General features: G+C 40.3%; 1 protein-coding gene across 2 annotated transcripts in view; it reads left to right on the forward strand.

The window, feature by feature from the left end:
• Positions 1 to 7,968, forward strand: part of NDFIP2 (Nedd4 family interacting protein 2) — a 71,971-nt gene extending 64,003 nt beyond the window's left edge. For both annotated transcript variants that reach the window (XM_053306017.1, XM_053306019.1), the window contains 2 exons: positions 3,862 to 3,967; positions 5,659 to 7,968. In XM_053306017.1, coding sequence (XP_053161992.1) covers positions 3,862 to 3,965 — 104 coding nt within the window. In that variant the 3' untranslated portion in view covers positions 3,966 to 3,967; positions 5,659 to 7,968. The remainder of the gene's footprint in view (positions 1 to 3,861; positions 3,968 to 5,658) is intronic.
• Positions 7,969 to 21,951: the final 13,983 nt, after the last annotated feature.

The raw sequence follows: 21,951 nt of genomic DNA on the forward strand, positions 1-21,951 counted from the left end.
AATGATGAGAGGACCTTTGCAAAACAAACATCATAGGCAGAATGTTGATTCTTCTGAAACAAAGTAACTTTCACAAATTCAGGTGCAAGTCATTAGCAAAGTACATGAAATCAGTCTTCAAGAAAGCAAAATTTGAGCAACAAAATATTTGTCTACTTAAACTATGGATTATCCCATATTTTTCTTCAAACTTCTGTTGAAAATTTAGATTCTCTCCCCCACCCCCATCTTTCATGGATATTTTACCACTATTCCTTTTGATGTAATGCTCAGAAAAATAATATTTGCTTTTAGAAACTGTGTAGAGGGTAGGTCTTGTACAATTGTTTACAATTGCTAAATCCCTGCTGTTTTTGAATTGATCTTATTATATAAAAAGCACACCATCACAGCTAAATTAAGATTATACAAACTTGTAGTTAGAACGTATAAGATTATTTTTAAAGTGCTTACCATTTGTACAAGGACTAGCTAAAAATTCTTAGACTATGAATGATTTTAAATGCTAGTGTGTCTGTCACTTTGTATTCAATTCATGGAGGCATCCTTTTTGGTCTTAGAAATGCACCATGCATTAATCATTAGTCAGTCAGGCAAGGGGAAGGGCTTTATGCTTAGTGAACACAGTGCTTCTGTTCCCTCAATTTTCCTTTGAAAAGCCCGTCTGCTGAACTTCAGACTTTGGAGGAAAAGGCTTCTAAATATATTCGACTATCTCAGAGTGCCTGGCTTGACTCACTTGCTTGGGTCAACTGGGGATGCTGATGGAACTAACTTTTAATCCCATGAACCTAACATTATTTATAGGCTTATCTCAACCATTATGCTAGTTTTAAAAAAATTCTATACTGCCTTTCCAAAAAGAGATGTCCAAGGTGGTTCATATACTAATTGAAACAATACAAGTGAAAAACAAGCATAAAATTCAACATACATAGTCAACAGTAATACATTTCCAAGAACTTTGAGGCAAATAGATGCCTATACAATTAATATCCTGAATCTAAAAATCAGTACTAAAAATTCAATGCTAAAAAGCAAGCTAAACAAAAACTAAAGCAATAAACTAAATTCTTGAATTGGCTTATCGGTTACAAAGCAGTTCTAACCTGTTAAATTCAAATAAATTTTACATAAACTTACAATTGTCATTTTTAAAGACTGAAGAAAGTGTGAAAAGCTATACATTTTTCCTTCCATATTACAGCAAGGTATCAAAATAGCTTTGAAAGAAAATCAGTGTGTCATTAATGGAGGGCAGTAAGTTAATATTGCCCCCACCAATTATAAACAACTAAAGCAGAGGTATAGCTATAAATGAGCAAATGGTTAAAAGAATCCAGGGGCCCTAGCTCCTGAGGGCCCCCCAACTCCACCCTTGCCTATTTTCTTCATTATCTCCCTCACTCTGAGGGAGAGGGGTGAACCCAGGCCCTCTCTCCCCTAGCTATGCCCCTGAACTAAAGCTGTAGTTGTAAGTGAAAAGGATTAAAGTATGCACCTCTGTTAAAAATGGAAGAACTGAAGGCTGAAAGGTCAATGGCTAAAAAACTGTGAATTTGGGAAGAAAGTGTGAGGTACAGATATCATTTTGTGTGCAGTTACTGTATTACTTTTACTCTGGAGATGACGATCTCGATGTGAGGTTAAATATATGCATCTGTAGGAGGCACTTCTTAATATGTGCTAATTTAGAATGAAAAACTCGGCAAATGGATCTTAAGGACTTTTGTTCTCTCTTCATATCCTTATGATCTGTGAGCGCTGATTATGTGAAAAAATGCCCCCCACCCCGCCTCTTTTTCAGATGATGCACTAGGAGATTATATTTGGATACCTGTTAAGGGAGCAATTCGTACACAACCTTTTGACATAATCTGTTACTCTGTATGAGATACAGCCAAGCTATTGGTGAAATTTAGATATCTGGGTTTGAGCTACTATATTATTGCTATATAAATAGTGTAGTGGTTTTGTTCCCCAACCTCTCAGAGACTTGTATAGTCTTTTGGTTAGCTGTTCATTGAGCAGCCAAGTCTTAACTGAAAAGAAAGGAATGATGCCTATAGCTAATATACTTTGTTTAGAGAATAGATGCCAGAGTAGCAGGGATATGTATTGGAATTAGACAAGAAGGTTGCATCCATATATTACAAGTTTGTTTCTAGCCAGCTATGCTGCTGTCCTTGACATAAAACTGTGTGTGTGTGTGTGTGTGTGTGTGTGTGTGTTCAAATACATGCAGATTTCGAAAAGGAAGAAAAGTGCAAACTGAGTGTGCATGACACAGAGAGCACACTACAGATTTAGGGGCCCTGCCAATAAATTCACAAATACCTTGTCCAGATCTCCGCCGATGTAAATAATTTGTAGCACATTAGATGGCTTAAAGGGTGAGAGGACACTTCTAGTTCAGAAAAGGTTCCCTTCCTGGAGATGAATATTGTTTGCCACAGACTGAGATCATTCACACAGTTAAAAACTGTGTTCTACCTCAGTTTGGGAGCTGTGTGTGCTCCCAATTTTTGGTTGTGTGGAAGTACACTAGGATAGCTTTTCCTCCTAGCTTGTTCCACACAATCACTTCTACCCAGGATTTCCTCTTACCTTGCTTCCACACAACTGAAAATTGGGAGCACACACAGCTCCCTAACCTGGATAGAACCCAGTTTTTGATTGTGTGAATGGCATCATTACCTACGCAGCATAAAAGCCTACAGACACTGGAAATGTGTTTCTCAGCTGAATACGGATGACAGTTTAACAAATAATAAATTACCATGGTGGGCACTTAACAAGTAGTCATGTTGATTGTCTGTTCTGTCCTGCCAAGTAGTAAAGAGAATATTACCTCTTCTTGTTTCTCTGGATTTTTGATCGGCTGTTGAAGGCAGCATGGTAGAATTCTCCTCACAACTTGGCTGTCATATACATATGACTAGCCTACCAAGTAGTTAGGCGCATACTGTGGAAAGTTGTTAGAATTTCCCATTTTACCAAATAGTCATTTGTATTCACTCGCAATGCAGAAAAATGTATGGGAGTTTTAGGTAGGGCTGAGCTGAACTGGCCATCTCTTGATAAATTGGTCCCCATTGAAAAGTGAGTCCCCATTTAGGTGATCCTTGGGAGCAGAAATGCAAATAGCTATTTTTTCCCTTAGATGAACACTGTTTTTTCAGTGAAAACTTTGGTTGACATACAGACTAACACTGCCCTGGTATGGCTAAAGTTGCACTGATGCTGAGGGAGAGAGGCCTGCTGATTTGAGGGCCACACAGCCCTCAGGGCCATAATTTCAGTAGGCAGAGTGGGCATCAGAGCAAAGAGATGGAAAATGAACCTCCCCCCAGTTTTCATCAAAGAATAGTGTTCACTTAAAAATAAAATGGCCATTTGTGTGCTTCCTCCAAAGTCTGGATGTCAGCTACTATGTCTCTAAAATGGCACCTTCTGAAATAGCACCAAAAATGGACCCCACAAAAGTTTGGTATGGCTTAGTTTAGTTTCAAATTTTGTCAGACAATAACCTTGTCCTTGAAGGTTTTAAGGTTGACTGGGCATACTGTGCTGTATAAGAAACGCAAGTTCTTTTTGCAAATTGGCATTTTTAGTTTTTTCCTTATCCTCCTGGCTTGATAAAGAACACATGCTTTTCTACCATTTTTCTAAGGTAAGTTGATGCAGCTGTGACTCCATACCATTTCTTCTACATTCATATGTATGGAATGTCAAATAGTTGAAGATTTTATTTTCTCTTAATGAATTCCAGAGGAGTAGTTGTGTTAGTCTGTTGTCACAATATAAGAAAGAGACTTCATGTACCTGTTAATATGTTTCATATTGTTTATCTGATTTTAGGGCTCCTCCTGTTTTTCCGAGGTTTTGTGAATTATCTGAAAGTCAGAAACATGTCTGAAAGTATGGCAGCTGCTCATAGAACAAGATTTTTCTTCTTGTACTAGAGGTAAGTGCTTTTTTGGAAATAAGTACATGGCCATCTTTGTGGCCTGGGTCATGACTCTGGCCACAAAGATGGCCAGTGCACATATGTAGTGGCCTATAAATGTCATTTATAAATCATTTTGGAAATAAGTACATAACATTTTATTCCTATACTCTTACATTCATATGAAAGTACTAGCTGTTCTAAATAACAGTAGTTTGTCTCCCAGGAGGAGATCTATGTGCTACCATCAGTGTTCATGGTGTCTTCCAGAGTTAAATAGACAATTCAGAAAAGTACCTGCTCCCATGGAACTTACAGCCCAAAGATTTGTATGGCACTCTGAAAAGCATCAACCAAGTAGATATTCTGTGTTGTTGTTTTTAAGTGGGAACAAATCCCACTATTGTAGAATCACCAAGAGTCCTGTTGCTAGTAGTGACTACTTGGATTTCTTATTACAGTGACAATTGCAAAAATGTCTTCCTTTCTGATCTTGACAGTAGGGATATGCAAACCAGCCTGAGTCTGAGCTGGTTCACTATCAAACATGGCCAGTTCAAGGGTTTGCCCCTGGCTCACGCTTGAGCTGAACCAGACCCAGTTTAGCTCGAACTCTAACTGAACCCGCCCTACCCCCACCAGTCTGGGAGTTCTAATGAGGAAAAAACATTTTAAAAAAACAACAAAAAACCTCACTACTTCTGAGGTGGGGGCGCTGCCACAGTCATGGGGAGATCCCCAGTGGTTCCCCCTCCCCCTGCTGGCTCCCCTCCCCAGTCTCAATTCAGCCTGATTTGGGCCATTTTCGGCCATCTTCAGCCCATTCTAGGCCGTTTTGCACTGGCGGTGGCCATTTTGGAGGCTATTGCACATGTACACTGGCCATTTGCCTGGCTGGAGTCATGACCCAGAAGGTCATGACTCGGGCCAGAATGGGCCAAAAATGACCCGAAACAGGCTAAATTGAGACTGGGGGGAGGCCAGAGGGGGAGAGGAACCGCCAGAGGGGACAAACACCCCCGCGGCCATGGCAACACTCCCCAGAGTTGGTAAGTTGCTTAAAAAAAATAAATCCCATTAGAGCCCTTGGACCAGCTTGAATTCAAGCCCAACCAGGGGGTCTGTTGGTGGTAGTGGGGAACTGAACATGCCCAGTTCCATTCGAGTCCAGTTCAGACTCAAACCAAACTGGGCATACCGGTTCCATGCTCACCCCTAATTGACAGTTGGCGAAGTAGATGCTTCCTTGGGTTTTGACTGTAGAAGGCTTTAAAGGCTTAAAGCATCTTGAATTTAGTCCAGTAACTAACTGGTAAATAATCTTCACTGAAATTGCCACAGTAGCTTGAAGGGGTTATAGTTGCACATCATGAAGATGCAGTACTATTGAAGATACTAGATAACTTGGCAAAGAGGCACCTTTTAATGTGGTGATTCTCTTTATTTAGCAGGTGGAGAGTAATTGGCCCTACCCACCCCCAGCACAGTACCTCCAGTGACTGTTGCTGGTGTCTATCTTTTGTTTCTTTTAGATTGTGAGCCCTTTGGGGACAGGGATCCATCTTATTTTTTTTGTTGTTTTTCTGTGTAAACCACCCTGAGCCATTTTTGGAAGGGCAGTATAGAAATTAAATTAATAATAATAATTAATTAATAATAGATTATTGCTTGAATATACGTACTAAATTCAACTCTTTTTTTATTCCCAGAGTGCATCCAACCAGACATTCCTTCTCATACCAATGTGAACTTCCAGCCAATCTGTAACCTTCCAAGTGAATAGGGAAAGACGACTACTAAAAAACAGAAGACACATTTTGAAGCAGGATCTTTTTGCCGCTTAGTGAATGACAGGGTGGTTTATGTTTAAGTGCCATTTCTGTTTGTTCTAGTAAAATATTTATATTAAGCATTGCCTTTTGTCTTGCACATATGCATATGTGCTATAAGTAACAAGAACTTAAAAAGAATAAAGTCCATGCATATAGTCTGCTAAGCAGTTGACTACAACCAGACTTGACTAATTTGTATCTGAAAGATTTTAAGTGGTAATTTGTTTTCACAGTATTATGTATTGCTGACTTGCTGGTCCGAAGTATCATTAAGTACAAATGGTGTGTACTGAACCATTCATATTAAATCATTCAGACTCTGTTACTAGGTAAATTTCACTCATCCAATTATGCACAAAACAGTTTTTGTCACGTAATTTGTAATTCTGTAATGCACATTGGAAAACATTCTCTTGAGGACTGGCCAAGGTTGTCCTGGTGCACTTATCTTATCCTGGTCTCATTGGTGTGACTTTGCTTTTTCCCTACATAAAAATGTGGACAGTACAGGCACTAATAATCACTGCCATGTTTCAGCCCAGTATAGGCAGGTGTGTGAAGTGCTGTAGTTCAACAGCCCCAATCTGTGGGCCATTTCTTATGTTGTGGGAAAGTTGTAGTTGCTGCTTCTATGTGGCCCCATCCCATGTCACACTGTTTCGATAGGAAAGCAGAGACTTCATGGGCGCAGTGGGGAATCTGCACCAGCCTCAGTTGTCATATTTGGGAAGTGTGAAATTGCTGTGATTTCTGTGTCTAAACAGAGCAGCATAGGCTTAAATCATGTTGGAGCAATGGCCATGCTGCTCCCAAAACATTCAAGCCAGCACTTATTCTTGTCTTCTTCCAAGTGTTCCATTCTTACAAATTTTGGCAAAACGTTAGCAGCCACAGTTATTCTTACGTTTTAACAGTTTGAACTGCAAACCAGTCTTTCAGTGGTTAGTTTGATTAGTATGAACCCTAATCTGTAAAGAACCAAAATAATTTAAAATGCATCTGAACAATAGTGTTTTCTAATTGCACGAGTCTGAAGAATTCATTTGGTCCTGTGGAACACTCTTACTCCCAGTAGTCATTCATTCTCATATTCATCATCTCATAAGAAGTTCTAGCATGAAGAATTGCTAGCCTGATCCTGCACTTTTCTAGGTAGGTGGACCTTTGCCCCACACCTCATCCTACCCTGCACTACAACCATTAAGTGTAACTGTAGATCAAGAGTGTATATTCTCCAAGCACTTAAGCTGCACAACCTCCATTCTGCTAGGTGCATGCAAGGGAGCTTGCTCATTTCAGTTGAAACAAATGGAAGTTGCACAGTACCAGTGGATGGGCACTCTAGTTTTTCAGTTTGGAGTATCAGTCTTCATTGCCAAGTTTTCAGTTTGGAGTATCAGTCTTCATTGCCAAGATATTATGCGATGATAATTACATAATCATTTATTATTTAAGGAGTATCCCAAGTGGCTTTCAGGCAATTCACTATGCTTTTTTTCTTTTTTAATTTTTTCAGGAATGAAGCTGAATTTTAATAGGTGCATTTTCATTAAACCCAATAGCAAGAATATAAGCAATGCACTGTTCATAGTATTCATATAATAGTAATGATCTTTTTGAGTAAACAAATACATCTAGGGCTTGGTTGAGGAACCAAGTGTTATCTTGCTCAAGCACATGTATTCCTTCTCCAAACATCTCTGGGACTTAGCACTCTGGCATGGAGGGAGACAAGATCTCTCAAACATCCACAACTCTCATCTCAGTTGCTGCCAGTCACTAATGCACTCTGCATCTTGGGGGTGGGAAATGCACATTTCTTCTTCTTTTAAAATTTGAATTCTTGCATTTTTAATACTAACATATAGAGGAATTATATGTTGTCTCATTTAGTGCTGTATCTAATTTTGTATCTATTATATGCATAAGGTTGGCCGGTTATATTCTTTAATATTTCAGGATTACTTAAAAAAAAAGAAAAAAGAAAGAAATATATATCCAAACAGATTGAGAGCAAATGCCCATTCCTGCTTTTCATGAAAACAAAATTCTCTGTTATGAATCTCATGTGTTTCCTTCTGAATTTATCAGTATTTTTTCTATGCTTTTACTCTCTCCCCACCTTCTTCCTCCCCCCCCCATTATTCTTGAGAGAGAGAAGTGAATAAATCTTTGTTTTGAAACAAAGACTCCTGATTTTTGCATTGTAATTTAAAGACTGCACCTCTTGTTAGGCCAAGTTATTAATCGTTTGATCACTTTCCCCTTCATTCCATATGTACAATTGTATTGACTTCTAAGCCAAACTAGATAAAAACATCAGTCTCAGTGTGCCTAACTTAAACTGAGGAAACAGCATGGAGGAAAGAGGTGTTCTGGGGTGGGGGGGTGCGTGCGGTTAACACATTTCACAACACTTTGGCCTTGATTCATATACTTCTCTCACCATGCTGGAGCCGATTCAGTTTTAAAAACCGCGCTCATATGCACCTTCTTCACAAATCTTTCATCTAGTATGGGCCCTGCTATTTTAGGATACATAGTGTTCAGTCTGAGTTTTCCAAAGGAAAGCTACCAGTGAGAGAGAGGAGAATGGAATATCCTATTTTGATGTGTTATGTTCCATGGAATTCTAAAGTCCTAGCATAATCCTCTTTATCCTCTACTACTCTGTGCCCCAAATTTGAGCATTGTTGCAGAATTGCAGCTGGACCTTGCTCTTTAAGTTACACCAGACTTATACAGTATTTGACTCTTCCATTTTGGGGCAGTATGGTCAAATCTCTTGTATTGTTGAACAGTATAGCTCAATTGTTTACCCTGTTTCTGAAATTTTGGTTTAAGTACGGCAGTTCCTCTCAGCCAGTCAAATAGAACTAGAATGACTTGGACTCTTGTGGATGAATCAAACCAATAAATAAGTCAATAACTAAACCCGGCCATTTTGAGCCAGTTGAAACTATTTCAGCTATCTCAAGGAATAACCACATTAATGGGGGGTGGGGGTGGGAGGCCATCGCTGTCCATTTTGTTACAGGAAAAGATTTTTTACAATTATGGGTGACATCCTGACTGAATTTACACAACACATCCTGTTGAAATCAAAAGGACAAGTCAGACATGCCTAACATTAATTTAGGCAGTAATTTTAATCAGGATATCAGCCTTTTAATCTAAGTTTGAATTTGGTATCACCACTAGAAAACAATGACTCCTGCATAAAAACTGAAATATAACCTTATTTTGCTGTTAATCATTCTGCAGTGGAGCTACCTGTGCATCTTCCATCCATAGATAAGAAATCCAAGGCTGCAAGATTCTATTATGTAAATGTAGTTTGTAGTCCTGAAACTGTAAAAGCATTCTTGCTTCCAAAAAGGAATAGCTTCTGCAACCAGGTGAAGCTATTACATATGTGTGCCTCAAAGACTTCAAGTCCAATATTTTCTATTGCTGTTTTAATCCTGGGTCTGTAATCCCAAGGGGTGTTGGTTAGTTTGTTTGTTTTTGTTTTTGTTTTGGTCACCAAGAAAAGAATCACTTAAAGTTTTATAGTTCTTGCCTCACTAACCCATTGGAGTCGAGAGTGTGAACAGGCATGGGGATAGAGGCAATCCTCTTGACCTCTTGAGTAAACTTAGCAGTCATGGGATAACGGGAGAGGTTTATGTGTGGATTGGTAACTGGTTAAGGACAGGAAATGGGGTAAGAATAAATTGACAGTTTTCACAATGGAAGGAAGAAGTGGGGGCTCCCAGGAATATATACTGGGACCAGTGCTCTTTACCTTATTCATAAACAATCTAGAAGTTGGGGTAACCAGCGAAGTGGCCAAATTTGCAGATGACACTAAACTATTCAGGGTAGTAAAATTCAAAACAGATTGTGAGGAGTTACAAAAGGATCTCTTCAAACTGGGTGAGTGGGTGACAAGATGGCAAATGCGGTTCAATGTAAAGTGATGCATAAAGTGGTGGAGGGGCACTCCACTTCCACATACACTGACGGGCCTGAACTATCAGCAGCTGACCAGGAGAGAAATCTTGGGGTTGCAGTGGACAGCTTGTTGAAAGTGTCAATTCAGTGTGCAGCAGCTGTGAAAAAGGCCAATTCCATACTAGGAATCATTTGGAAGGGAATTAAAAATTAAAATGCTAATTTATAATGTCCTTATACAAATCTATGGCGCGTCCACACTTGGAGTTCTGTGTACAATTTTGGTCGTCATATCTTAACAAGGACATTGTAGAACAGGAAAGGGTGCAGAAGAGGGCAACCAAGATAATCGGGGCCTAGAGTATCTTCCTTATGTGGCAAGGTTATAGCATCTGAGCCTTTTTAGTTTTGAAAAGAAGTGACTGGGGATATGGTAGAGGTTCATAAAATTATGCATGGAGTAGAAAGAGTGGATAGAGTCAAAATTTTCTCCCTCTCTCACAACACTAGAACAAGGGGTCATCCCATGAAACTGGTTGCCAGGAAATGTAGGATCAACAAAAGAAAATACTATTTCATACAGTGCATAATTTATGGAATTCTCTGGCACAGGATGTGGTGATTGGCACTAGTATGGATGGCTTTAAAAGGGGCTTATACAAATTGATGGAGAACAGGTCTATCAATGGCTACTAGTCTGGTAGCTATAGGCCACCTCCAGTCTCAGAGGCAAGATGCCTCTAAGTACTAGTTGCAGGGGAGCAACAGCAAGAGAAAGGGCACACAATCCATGTTTGCCTGTGGGCTTCCCAGAGGTATATGGTGGGCCACTGTGGGAAACAGGATGGGCCTGGGGCCTGATCCAGCAGGGCTGTTCTTGGGTTCTTGTGTCATGGTTCACACATCCAACTGTAAAACAATTTCTCAAGGGCCTTTTGTACATGTCCCTGACTCACCTGTGGTTACACCTTTGTGGGACATTCCCTTTGTTCTAACCCAATTAATGGATCCTCCCTTTAACATTGGAAAAAGTGAGTTTTTGTTTCCAACATGGTGGGATCCAGGTTCTTTGACAGAATGATTGGTGGAACCTAAGATATGCAGGGTTGAGAACCACGGGATTAATATACATGATGGTATATATAACTGCCCTAAAAGTTTACCACCACAATAGCTTAAACTAGAAATAACAGAACAGGATCTTATCCAACATGGCTGAAACTACAGTAAAAAGCCATTAAGAGTGCACAAGATATCATCTTAAGCCTGTTTATTTTATTTTCCTCAAATAACTCTTAAAAGTACAATGTCTACTAATCTCCTGGCTTTGTTATTTGTCTGCAGAAAGCACAAAATGAACTTCAGAGATAAAAACACTGGCATTCTGAGATAGCCACATCTAAAATACAAGAACAAAGCTTTATGAATGGGCTATTTTGGCCATTCTGACTTGGAACCAAGAAGGACATTTGACTCCAAGACCTGAGAGGTAGTTTGACTGGGAACTGGGCCCCAACTCTATAACTATGATTTACAGGCAATTACATAGGTTGGATAAGAACAACTTTTCCCATTTCTTTGTAAAGTTGCAATTATATTAATTGCCCATTTAAACAATGCATGGCTTACATAAAAATCTGAATTTATTATAAACATGCTAAAATCTATACTTCCTTAAAACTGAGTTCAGCCTCTAACACAGTTAAAGTCAATATTCAATGTACTAAAAACAACAAACTATGTAAGAAATGATGAAATCAAGCACTGTGATTAAACAACTAAATACTATGTGGGATGATGGGTTGATTAGGATTTCTGTGAGTGATAAGGCAGGTGATTTTGTTGTTATGAGCCAGCACATGGGTAGGGAATTAACAAGGTTATACATTTGGCTGATGAGACTATGTATAGGAAAGCAGAGAAGGGTTTTTTTTTAAAAAATTAACAACTGCCTAAATGTTAAGACAACTTGACATTCTGTGAAAAACGGAAAATTTGTAAAAGGTTTCAGGAACGTATTGATAATAATCACCTTCAATGTCCAGTATTATACTTGAAAAATTTCCTGGACCAAATGTATAGGCAGAAACGAAGTTAAACCAATAATTTCAGGTTGTAATGGACCTACAGATTGTATTAGTTGGTTGATATATTATCACCACTCCTGACTTGTGTACCTGCACATTTATAAAATACTAAGATTATTATTATTGGAGGCATTACATGGAATTGGGATGGGGGAGGAGCAAATACATCTTGAAAGTTTTGATGTTGAGGCATTGCACACAAATGTGGATAATGAAGAGAGTTTTATATAGTTATTGGAAGAGAATGGTCATGCTATTGACAAGTGTAGTTTTTCAACTAATGGCATCAATGCATTAATTACTGTATGCCTGCAATGTAACACCTTCAGATTTGATGGGAAGTATTATGTACAAAGACGGGCTGACAATGGGAAATAGACTAGCACCTTTGCTGGCCATTTCATATATGAATACCATTGAGAGAATTACATCAATTCTGATGTAATTATGTATAAAAGATACATAGATGACTTGATTACTATTACATCTACTGAAAAGCAGGCAGATGAAATATTTGAAAAATTGAATAAGGAAGGGAATATAAGACATACGAGGGGAAAACCAATGAGGAGGGCTGGCTTCCTTTTCTAGATATAGAAATAAAATTAAGAAATAATCATTTAGAGACCAAATGGTATAGGAAATCAGCCAAAAAGTATATTTTATTTAAAAAATCATTCAGCACACCCTCAAACAATGAAAATACAAACTATGAAAAATGTGACAAAGATGGCAGTGGATGTCTCCACAGCTGAACACCAAAAGGAATCTAGAGAGAAAGCAGAAAACAGGTATAAAATCTGGGGGTGCTTCTGGATCCGAACCTCTCCCTGGTGTCCCATGTTGAGGCGGTGGCCAGAGGCGCTTTTTAGCAGCTTTGGCTGATACGCCAGTTGCATCCATTTCTTGAGATGAATGACTTCAAAATGGTGGTACATATGATAGTAACCTCTAGGCTGGAGTACTGCAATGCACTCTATGTGGGGCTGCCTTATACATAGTCCGGAAACTACAGTTGGTCCAGAATGTAGCAGTCAGGTTGGTCTCTGGGTCATCTAGGAGAGACCATATTACTCCTGTGTTGAAATAACTACACTGGCTGCCGATACGTTTCCGGGCAAAATACAAGGTGCTGGTTATTACCTAGAAAGCCCTAAACAGCTTAGGCCCTGGGTATTTAAGAGAACATCTTCGCACCATGAGCCCCACCACCTTTTGAGGTCATCTGGAGAGGTTCATCTGCAGGAAGGCCTTCTCTGTTGCTGACCCTGGACTTTGGAGTGTGCTCCCTGTTGGAATAAGAGCCTCCCCATCTCTGGCAACTTTTAAAAAGGCACTTAAGACACATTTATTCACCCAAGCTTTTAATTAGATTTATGGTTTTAAATTTTTAATATTGGCTTTAAATGATTTTAATTGTTTAATTCATTTAGTTTTGATTTTAATTCTTTGTTTTTAATTTGATGTAAACTGCCCTGAGCCATTTTTGGAAGGGCAGTATATAGATCAAACAAACAAACAAAATCCTAATCGGGAAGAATGGGTATGAATTGCCTGCTGGAGTTGGAGAAGATCTAGATTCATTAAGGGTTTGCCTGTACTAAAAATACCATTTATTATGGATAGTTTTTTATGGCAAACACAGAGAATCTTGGAAAGACAAGGAATTAAAGTGAATACACAGCACCAATAATATTAAAGCAATAATTAGTTAACTCTGGATTGTATGACAGGAGATGTGATTGATTGATTGATTTAATATACCACCTGACTCCAAAGACTGTATCTCTGTGATGCACTAGATTGTGAAATTTGTGAATGGGGAGGAAATTGTGCAAAGAAGGGTGCAATTATAAAATTCAATGTTTAGATTGCAATTCATTTTATATAGGAGAATCTGGTAGACCCTTGAAAGATAGGTATATAGAACATCTAGCAGATATGAGGTATAGTGCACAAAGCCCTGGTCAATGCATATGAGAAAAAAGCACGAAGGCAAAGTAGTGCCTACTGAAATATCTATTTTGGGGATTCAAAGGAATGTATTTTTAAAAGGAAATTAAAGGAAGCATTATTTATAGAAACGTTAAAACCAAATGTCAATGCTCAAGAAGCATTAGCTGATGTTATAAGATTCATTAACCTCTGAGAAAAACTAGGTAACTCCCCCCACCTTTTCCTTCATTATCTCTCTGCCAGTCATGGAACAGTGTTTTTCTGGTTAAGGAATTTAGCCACTGGAGAACAGAAGAGGTCTTTTCTGTGCTTAATTCTAAACTGATGATGGCGTGTATGCTGAAATGTTTTTAATTGATTTGTACCAACATTTTGTAAAAAAAATTGTGCAATAAAGGGTCTTTGTGAAGAGAACTGAAGTGTTAATATGCACATTGCAGCGCTGACATATCAACTTATAATATGTAGGAAAATATTATATTCAATATTCAAATATTCAAAATGCTTCCTATGTAGGAAAATATTCAACATTATCATTATTTGAGGCCAGGCATTATAAATGTGTCACAATAGGTCATGTTATTGTGGCAGATCATCAATATTTATGGCTCCATCAATCAGAGTAGAAGCATTTATTTACATCTCGTAGACACAATGATTTACCCAATTACAACCATTCCTCTTCTGATAAAGTTCCAATTACTTGGCCTATGAACTTTGATGTCACAAGATGTGATGATATACAGTGCCTTAAATGGTTTTAAAAGGAGACTGGACACATTCATGGATAAGCCTATCAATAACTACCTATCAATAACTTCCCCTGCTAACTGGGCAAAAAGGCAACTTTTACCGCGGTGATTCTCTTTATTTAGCAAGGGGAGAGAAACTGGCCCTATCCACCCCCAGCACAGTACCTCCAGTGACTGTTGCTGGTGTCTATCTTGTGTTTCTTTTTAGAATGTGAGCCCATTGGGGACAGGGAGCCATCTTATTTATTTATTATTTCTCTGTGTAAACCACCCTGAGCCATTTTGGGAAGGGCGGTATAGAAATTGAATTAATAATAATAATAATAATTAATAAATAAATAGCTGAACCCATATAGAGCATCTGCACGGCAATACACTCCCCCGACCTTCTGTCCACCTCCCCCGCGCCTTCTGCCCCAGTCTCCCTCTCCCCCGTGCCTTCTGCCCCAGTCTTCCTCTCCCCCGCGCCCTCTGCCCCAGTCTTCCTCTCCCCCGCGCCCTCTGCCCCAGTCTTCCTCTCCCCCGCGCCCTCTGCCGCAGTCTTCCTCTCCCCTGCCCCTTCTGCCCCAGTCTTCCTCTCCCCCTGCCCCTTCTGCCCCAGTCTTCCTCTCCCCCTGCCCCTTCTGCCCCAGTCTCCTCTCCCCCCGCCCTTTCTGCCCCAATCTTCTGCCTTACACAATTGCAGTATAAGAGAAACTTGACTATTCATGGTTCTTTGTTGAAAGACATCCTTTAATGCAGGCTTGCTCAATTTAGGCCTCCCTAGTTGTTTTGGACTACAACTCCCATAATCCCCAGCCACAGTGGCCAGTAGTCAGGGATTATGGGAGTCGTAGGCCAACATCTGCTGGAGGGCCAAAGTTGGGCAGCCCTGCTTTAATCTTTTCCACATCTCTCTTGCTGTATTTTTGTCTTCTGTATGATAAATTAACTGATCACTTACATCCAGAGATATGTTTCCCATCATGGCTTGCGTGTTTGCAGAATGACATTCTCGTCGTTTCTTTTCATTCTCTGTTGGTCTTTGTTCTTCCATAACATAAGACAGCCCAAGCTTATTCAGCAGCATCTTCACTCTGAAGGACCATCTTCTGTAGTTTGTTTCATTGAGCTGTTCAACAGTGGGATGCCTCCTCATAGATGCAAAAGTAGTCATCTTGTCCAGCTTTCTTGCCTACACTTTGTTATTTCACACCTGGCCCTATCCACCCCCAATAAATATCAAACTCTTTGATATTTATTACTTGCTTACTAAAGAGTTTGATATTTATGACTTACTAAACATAGTCTAAGAAAACAATAAACAAGCTAACAGTCTCTTTTGCAGAGAGAGGGAGAACCTCTCCCTGATCCTGTATTCAGTTTAAATTCAGGACATCAAATAAGAAGGCTAACAGAAACTTAGACTCCACCCCGAACCCTGAACATAGACACAAAACATGCAGACAAGCATCCCCCTAGACATGAGCAAAGACAATGCCAATCCAGCAAATTCCAGCACTAACTGGATAAGAGGCACCTTTTAAAGGTGGAGAGCAACTGTCTCTATTCAGCCCAGCATAGCATCTCTCCAATGGCTGTTCTCAGTGTCATGTGTGTTTGTAAGAGGGAGCATTATTGTAAGCCCTTTTGAGACAAAGAGCCATCTTCTATCTTATTTTGCTGTGTAAACCATTTTTGGGGAGAGGGGCTGGTTGAAATACAGTATATAAATATTCTTAATAATGACGTGTGTGTGTGTTTGAGAGAGAGAGAGAGAAGTTGTCCAGGATGGCTTTCAGCGAAGAACTGGAATAGCAACCATGGAGATTGGGGCTGGATTGGAGCCGTGGCATAGGCAAAAAGGATTAACCATTTTCAACCGCACTGTGGTCTCCATTAAATCCACCCCACCCACCCCCGCACAAGCTGCTACTTGCCCTGGGAAGGAAGCTGTCATTGACACCAATGTCAGCTTCACTCCCAGGACAAATAGTTTGGAGGGGAGGCTTCATGAAAACTACAGTGCTGTTGGAACGAGTTAATCCCCACCATGCCACAATCCAATCCACATTGGGTCCACCCCGTCACATTTTTTTTTAAGGCAAAAGGTAGGAGTAGCAACAGGTGGGTATTTAGAGGAGTATTTTGGACACTCCTGTGAAGTACTGCTTGGTTTAGTGAAACTGTGGAGTGGGACATTAAGAACTGTCCATATTCATCTTTTGAAATAATTGGCAAAAGGTGCTGATCTTGCAAACACAGACACTTGTTTTCTTATTCTAAGTAATTAATTTATCTAGCTCTGCGAAATCTTGATAACCATGACACGGCTGCAGAATGGAGAGCAAACTTTGATTCTGGTGATTCCTTTCCTTGTCACTCCGCTATAATTTTTAGGTAGCATTTTTAGTGATAAGAGAGTGCAATGTTACTTATAGGACTGGTAAGCGACTTTTTGTTTTTGTTGTTGATTGAAGTACAGAACAACATTTAAAAAACCAAAACCCAACTGACTCCAAACATATTTACACAGGCTAAATAATAACCAGTTGCTTACTGAGTACCCAGATGGGGACCTGAAGAGTAATGAGTTTATGAAGCTTTGGTTTCTACTTGACTGTTATGGCCACCCAAGAAGGCTCAATGAACAACTCTCTTCCTTCCATTGTTCTATGGCAAAGTGGCCTTCCTGAATACAGCTATATAAGTATAATGAGTGACCTATTTGTAAAACTGCTTTCCGAATTGGCAAATGAGGGTGGATATGGAATGTCTAAAGCCTTTCCCCTTTATAACCTCATCTTCCTCTATTTCCCCTCCAGTTGGAATGTGACCAAGACAGAAATGGCATAAAGTTCATTTGGCAGTGAAATGCGGTGCTGACACCAGCTGTCCACAGCTTTTCTCACCTGTCTGTCATCTGGCAAAAGGAGAAAAGGGGGAAAAACTTGTTCTATTGATTCCATGTAGAATGCTTTTGGATTTTAGCTTTTAAGAAATCTCCTGGCCTGAATTCAGCACTTTGATATAAATGTTGGGCTTTTTGAGTGCTGATGTAACTTTTAATCTATATACTAAATCAAAGAGGTAACTACAGTATTTAGAACAAATAGGTGGTAATCTCCAAAGGCTTTACAAACTGAGCTATGTTGACTGTGCAGGCTGAGAATCAGAGGGACCAAACAGAAGCAGTACATACATTTAGTTTCTTGATAACTTCATTCTGATTTGAGCTTTAAAGCAGGAATGGGAAACCATATCTGACGGGGGGCCAACTTTTGCCATTTTTCAGAAAGTGGCAGAAAAAGGACAACTCACTTTACGTTCAGGTGATGGTTGCTTCTCCACCAGCCATGAATGTACTGTGATTCCACAGTATTTTCTCAAGGAAGCTCTACTGATGTGGGTAAATCACGCTTTCTCTGCAGTCAAGTCATGTTTTTTAAAATTATGTTGGAACTGTTAGGAAAATACAATGTTTCACCCACTGCACCATTTATTGCTCTAACTGTATGAATTAATGTCATCTTGGGGCACTTTTGTAGCTGGTTCCATCCTCATGAAGAGAGCATGTGAACACCATCTCACCCCACTCCCCAACCAATGCCCAGCTATTTTGAAAATCGATTATTATTATTATTTTTATTATTTTTTGCAGGCTTTGTGTTCCTCATCTTCAGCACGGAAATGCACTGGCTGTAACTTATATATTAAAAAAGCAGAGACTTGTCAGTTTGATTACTTCACTTTCCACGGTAGGGTTGTGCGACTGACAAAGCACCGTAGAAAGGCAGGCCTTATCTTCTGGCCTGTTTGGACTGGATAAAGTGCTGTGGGGAACTTTTGAAAGGATCACACAAAGGACAAAGATGCAGTTATGGCATGTTAGCAGGATTGTGTAGATTAGCACTGTTGAGAAACAAGAGAGCTGTACCAGCCTATGACAAACAGGAGGGAAATTTCCAAGGCTGCTGTATCTTTTTCATTTTTCAACCCTGTTGGAAAGGCAGGCTGCCTTGCTCTCACTTCCTGTCTGACCACTTTACAGAGGGATAAAGAGAACGAAAATCAAAAGCCTACTCTCCCTGGAAATAGCTGAAAAGGGGAAATAGCACTGAAAAAAGGCTGGTTAAACATGAAGCTCACCGGGCCATTTTTGAAAATCAAACTTCTTTTTCTATATTTTCTGCTATCATAGACAAGTGACTGGAAAGGTGCCACACAATACACACCTATTGGTTAATTCAGCCCTACATGGCAGTAATTAAATGTATATTTGTGCAATTCTTCTCCTGTTACCCTTGCCTCCGACTCCTCCCACCTTGTGCTGCTTTGCCCACTGTCAGGATAAGCTCCTCAGGGTAGGGACCTGCCGCTTTTGTTTGTTACTCAGTAAAGTGCCTTGTAAATTGTTGGTGCTGCTGTATAAAAAATAATAATCCCACTTTGCCCTGTCCTTCTAGCAAGGTGCTTTGTGTTTGCTTTTGTCCTAACGGTAACTCTAGAGAGGCTGATGAATGGCACAAAGTAGCCTAGTCTGCTTCATGGATGAGGATGGAGCTAAACCCTGGTCTCCTCATTCTGTCGGCTCCATCAGGCTAATGTAGCCACATCATATGAACACCTACGCCCTCTTCAGATGTTGAAAGTGTCAACTGTCAAGGCTCGTTGAAAGTGTCGACTCAGTGTGCGGCAGCTGTGAAAAAGGCAAATTCCATGCTAGGGATCATTAGAAAGGGGATTGAAAATAAAACAGCTAACATTTTAATGCCCTTATACAAAACTATGGTGCGACCGCACCCGGAGTACTACGTTCAATTCTGGTCACCACATCTTAAAAAGGACATTGTAGAACTGGAAAAGGTACAGAAGAGGGCAAGCAAGATGATCAGGGGCCTAGAGCACCTTTCTTATGAGGCAAGACTACAACACCTGGGGCTTTTTAGTTTAGAAAAAAGACGTCTGCGGGGAGACATGTTAGAGGTCTATAAAATCATACATGGTGTGGAGAAAGTGGAGAGACAGAAATTCTTTTCCCTCTCTCAGAACACTAGAACCAGGGGTCACTCCATGAAATTGATTGCCAGGAGGTCTAGGACCAACAAACAGAAGTACTTTTTCACACAATGCGTGATCCACTTGTGGAACTCTCTGCCACAGGATGTGGTGACAGCCAACAAGCTGGATGGCTTTAAGAGGGGTTTGGATAACTTCATGGAGGAGAGGTCTATCAATGGCTACGAGTCAGAGGGCTGTGGGCCACCTCCAGCCTCAAAGGCAGGATGCCTCTGACTACCAGTTGCAGTGGAATAATGGCAGGAGAGAGGGCACGCCCTCAACTCCTGCCTGTGGCTTCCAGCGGCATCCGGTAGGCCATTGTGCAAAACAGGATGCTGGACTAGATGGGCCTTGGGCCTGATTCAGCAGGGCTGTTCTTATGTTCTTAAAAAGAACAGTGTGCTCATATATGCCATCCAAAATGGGTCCAGAAATCCTGCCCCCTGGCATGTCACCCACTCCCACTTCTGCACTGCTTACAGGTATTCAACTGAAGAGCTTAACACCATAAGTGTTAGGGTGGGCACTTCCATAAGAGGCAATCTGGAATGCCCAGGATAATTAATTAGAGATTAATTAGTCATTACAGGAGATGCATGGCAGTCCCTGGTAGCTGGTCACTAGGCAATTTTTAAAGTGGCTTTCTTATTTTTAGCAATTGTCACTATTCACCCCAGCACAGTGTTTCTTCAGTAGCTATTGCTGATGGCATTTTATTTTTATCTCTGTAAACTGCTTTGGGAACTTTTGTTGAAAAGTGGTATATAAATATTTGTCATCATATTCATCTCCTTTGTGTTTCTTTTTAGACTGTGTTCCCCTTTGGGGCAGGGAGCCATTTTCTTATTCTGTAAAAAAATAACAAAAACACTTTGAGAACCTTTTGTTGTTGAAAGATGGTACAGTATATACATATTTATTCAAATGTTTTTTTAAATTGCTACAGGTAACAAGCATCATCTTAAGAGTACCTTCCTTATGAGGCAAGGCTACAACACTTGGGGTATTTTAGTTTAGAAAAAAGATGACTGCGAGGAGATATGATAGAAGTCGATAAAATCATGCATGTTGTGGAGAAAGCTGATAGAGAGAAATTTCCCCCCCCTCCCATAACACTAGAACCAGGGGTCATCCCATGAAACTGATAGTCAGGAAATCTAGGACCAGCCAACAGAAGTACTTTTCCACACAATGCATAATCAACTTGTGGAATTCTCTGCCACAAGATGTGGTGACAACCAACAACCTGGATGGCTTTAAGAAGGGTTTGGATAACTTCATGGAGGAGAGGTCTATCAACAGCTACTAGTCGGAGGGCTATAGGCCACCTCCAGCCACAAAGGCAGGATGTCTCTGAATACCAGTTGCAGAGGAGTAACAGCAGGAGAGAGGGCATGCCCTCAGCTCTTGCTTGTGGGCTTCCCAGAGACTTCTGGTCGGCCACTCTGTGGAACTGGATGCTAGACTAGACAGGCCTTTGACCTGATCCAGCAGGGCTGTTCTTATGTTATTTGGTTCTTATGAGAGCTGCTTAGGGTCCTTGATGGGCACACTAGAATGTCTGTGTAGCTTGAGGGTAGAATCCTTCCTCCATTTGGTTCAATGGCTGAATTTTCTTTGATTGAACTGGATCAGGGTTGCTTTTCGAGGCGGGCATATAGTGCCTGTACTCTTTGCTCACTATGTGAAACCACTGGCTGTGTAGTCCAGTTTTAGTTGGTAAAAACAAAAAAAGCCAGTAAGCCTTCATGGGTTCAAGGTGCATACAGCATATTCACAAAACTATGGCAACACAACACACTCACTCTCCCCATAGATAAGCTGTATGCACAAATGGGTAAACATGTGTATTATTCTCTCCAAAGGAAAGGAACAACTTAACTTAATATATCAGAAGTCAATGTGGAAGACCAATCATTGCCCTGCTATACGACAATCAAAACCAGGAGGTAAAGGTTTCCCAGACTTCTCCATTTCATGCTAGGTAGACAATGGGTAGACCTGGCTACCCAGCACTGCAGAGGCCAGATCTACTGCCACCACCATGGGCCCTCTCAGAGTAATTGGTAGACCTGGCTTTTAGCACTCCAGTGCCAGGTTCATCACCACTGCCACAAGTGCCTCATTCAAGTCAATTGGTAGACCTGGTCTCCTACTATTTTATTTTATTTTATTTTATTTTATTATTTAAAGTGGTGGGAGGGGTGTCCTAATTTTTCAAGCTGAAAATATGTCACTGCATCCCTCAGAAACAACTCTAGTCATCTCAAGGTCATCTCTCGTTTTGACTACTGCAATTTCCTTCCTTCTGTTGGCCTATTTCAGTCCCGTCTTTTTCATCCAATACTCTGCTGCCAATATCATTTATCTTTCTGGCCAAACTGACCACATCACACCCT

This window comes from Hemicordylus capensis, chromosome 3, assembly GCF_027244095.1.
Source record: "Hemicordylus capensis ecotype Gifberg chromosome 3, rHemCap1.1.pri, whole genome shotgun sequence".
Classification (NCBI taxonomy): domain Eukaryota; kingdom Metazoa; phylum Chordata; class Lepidosauria; order Squamata; family Cordylidae; genus Hemicordylus; species Hemicordylus capensis.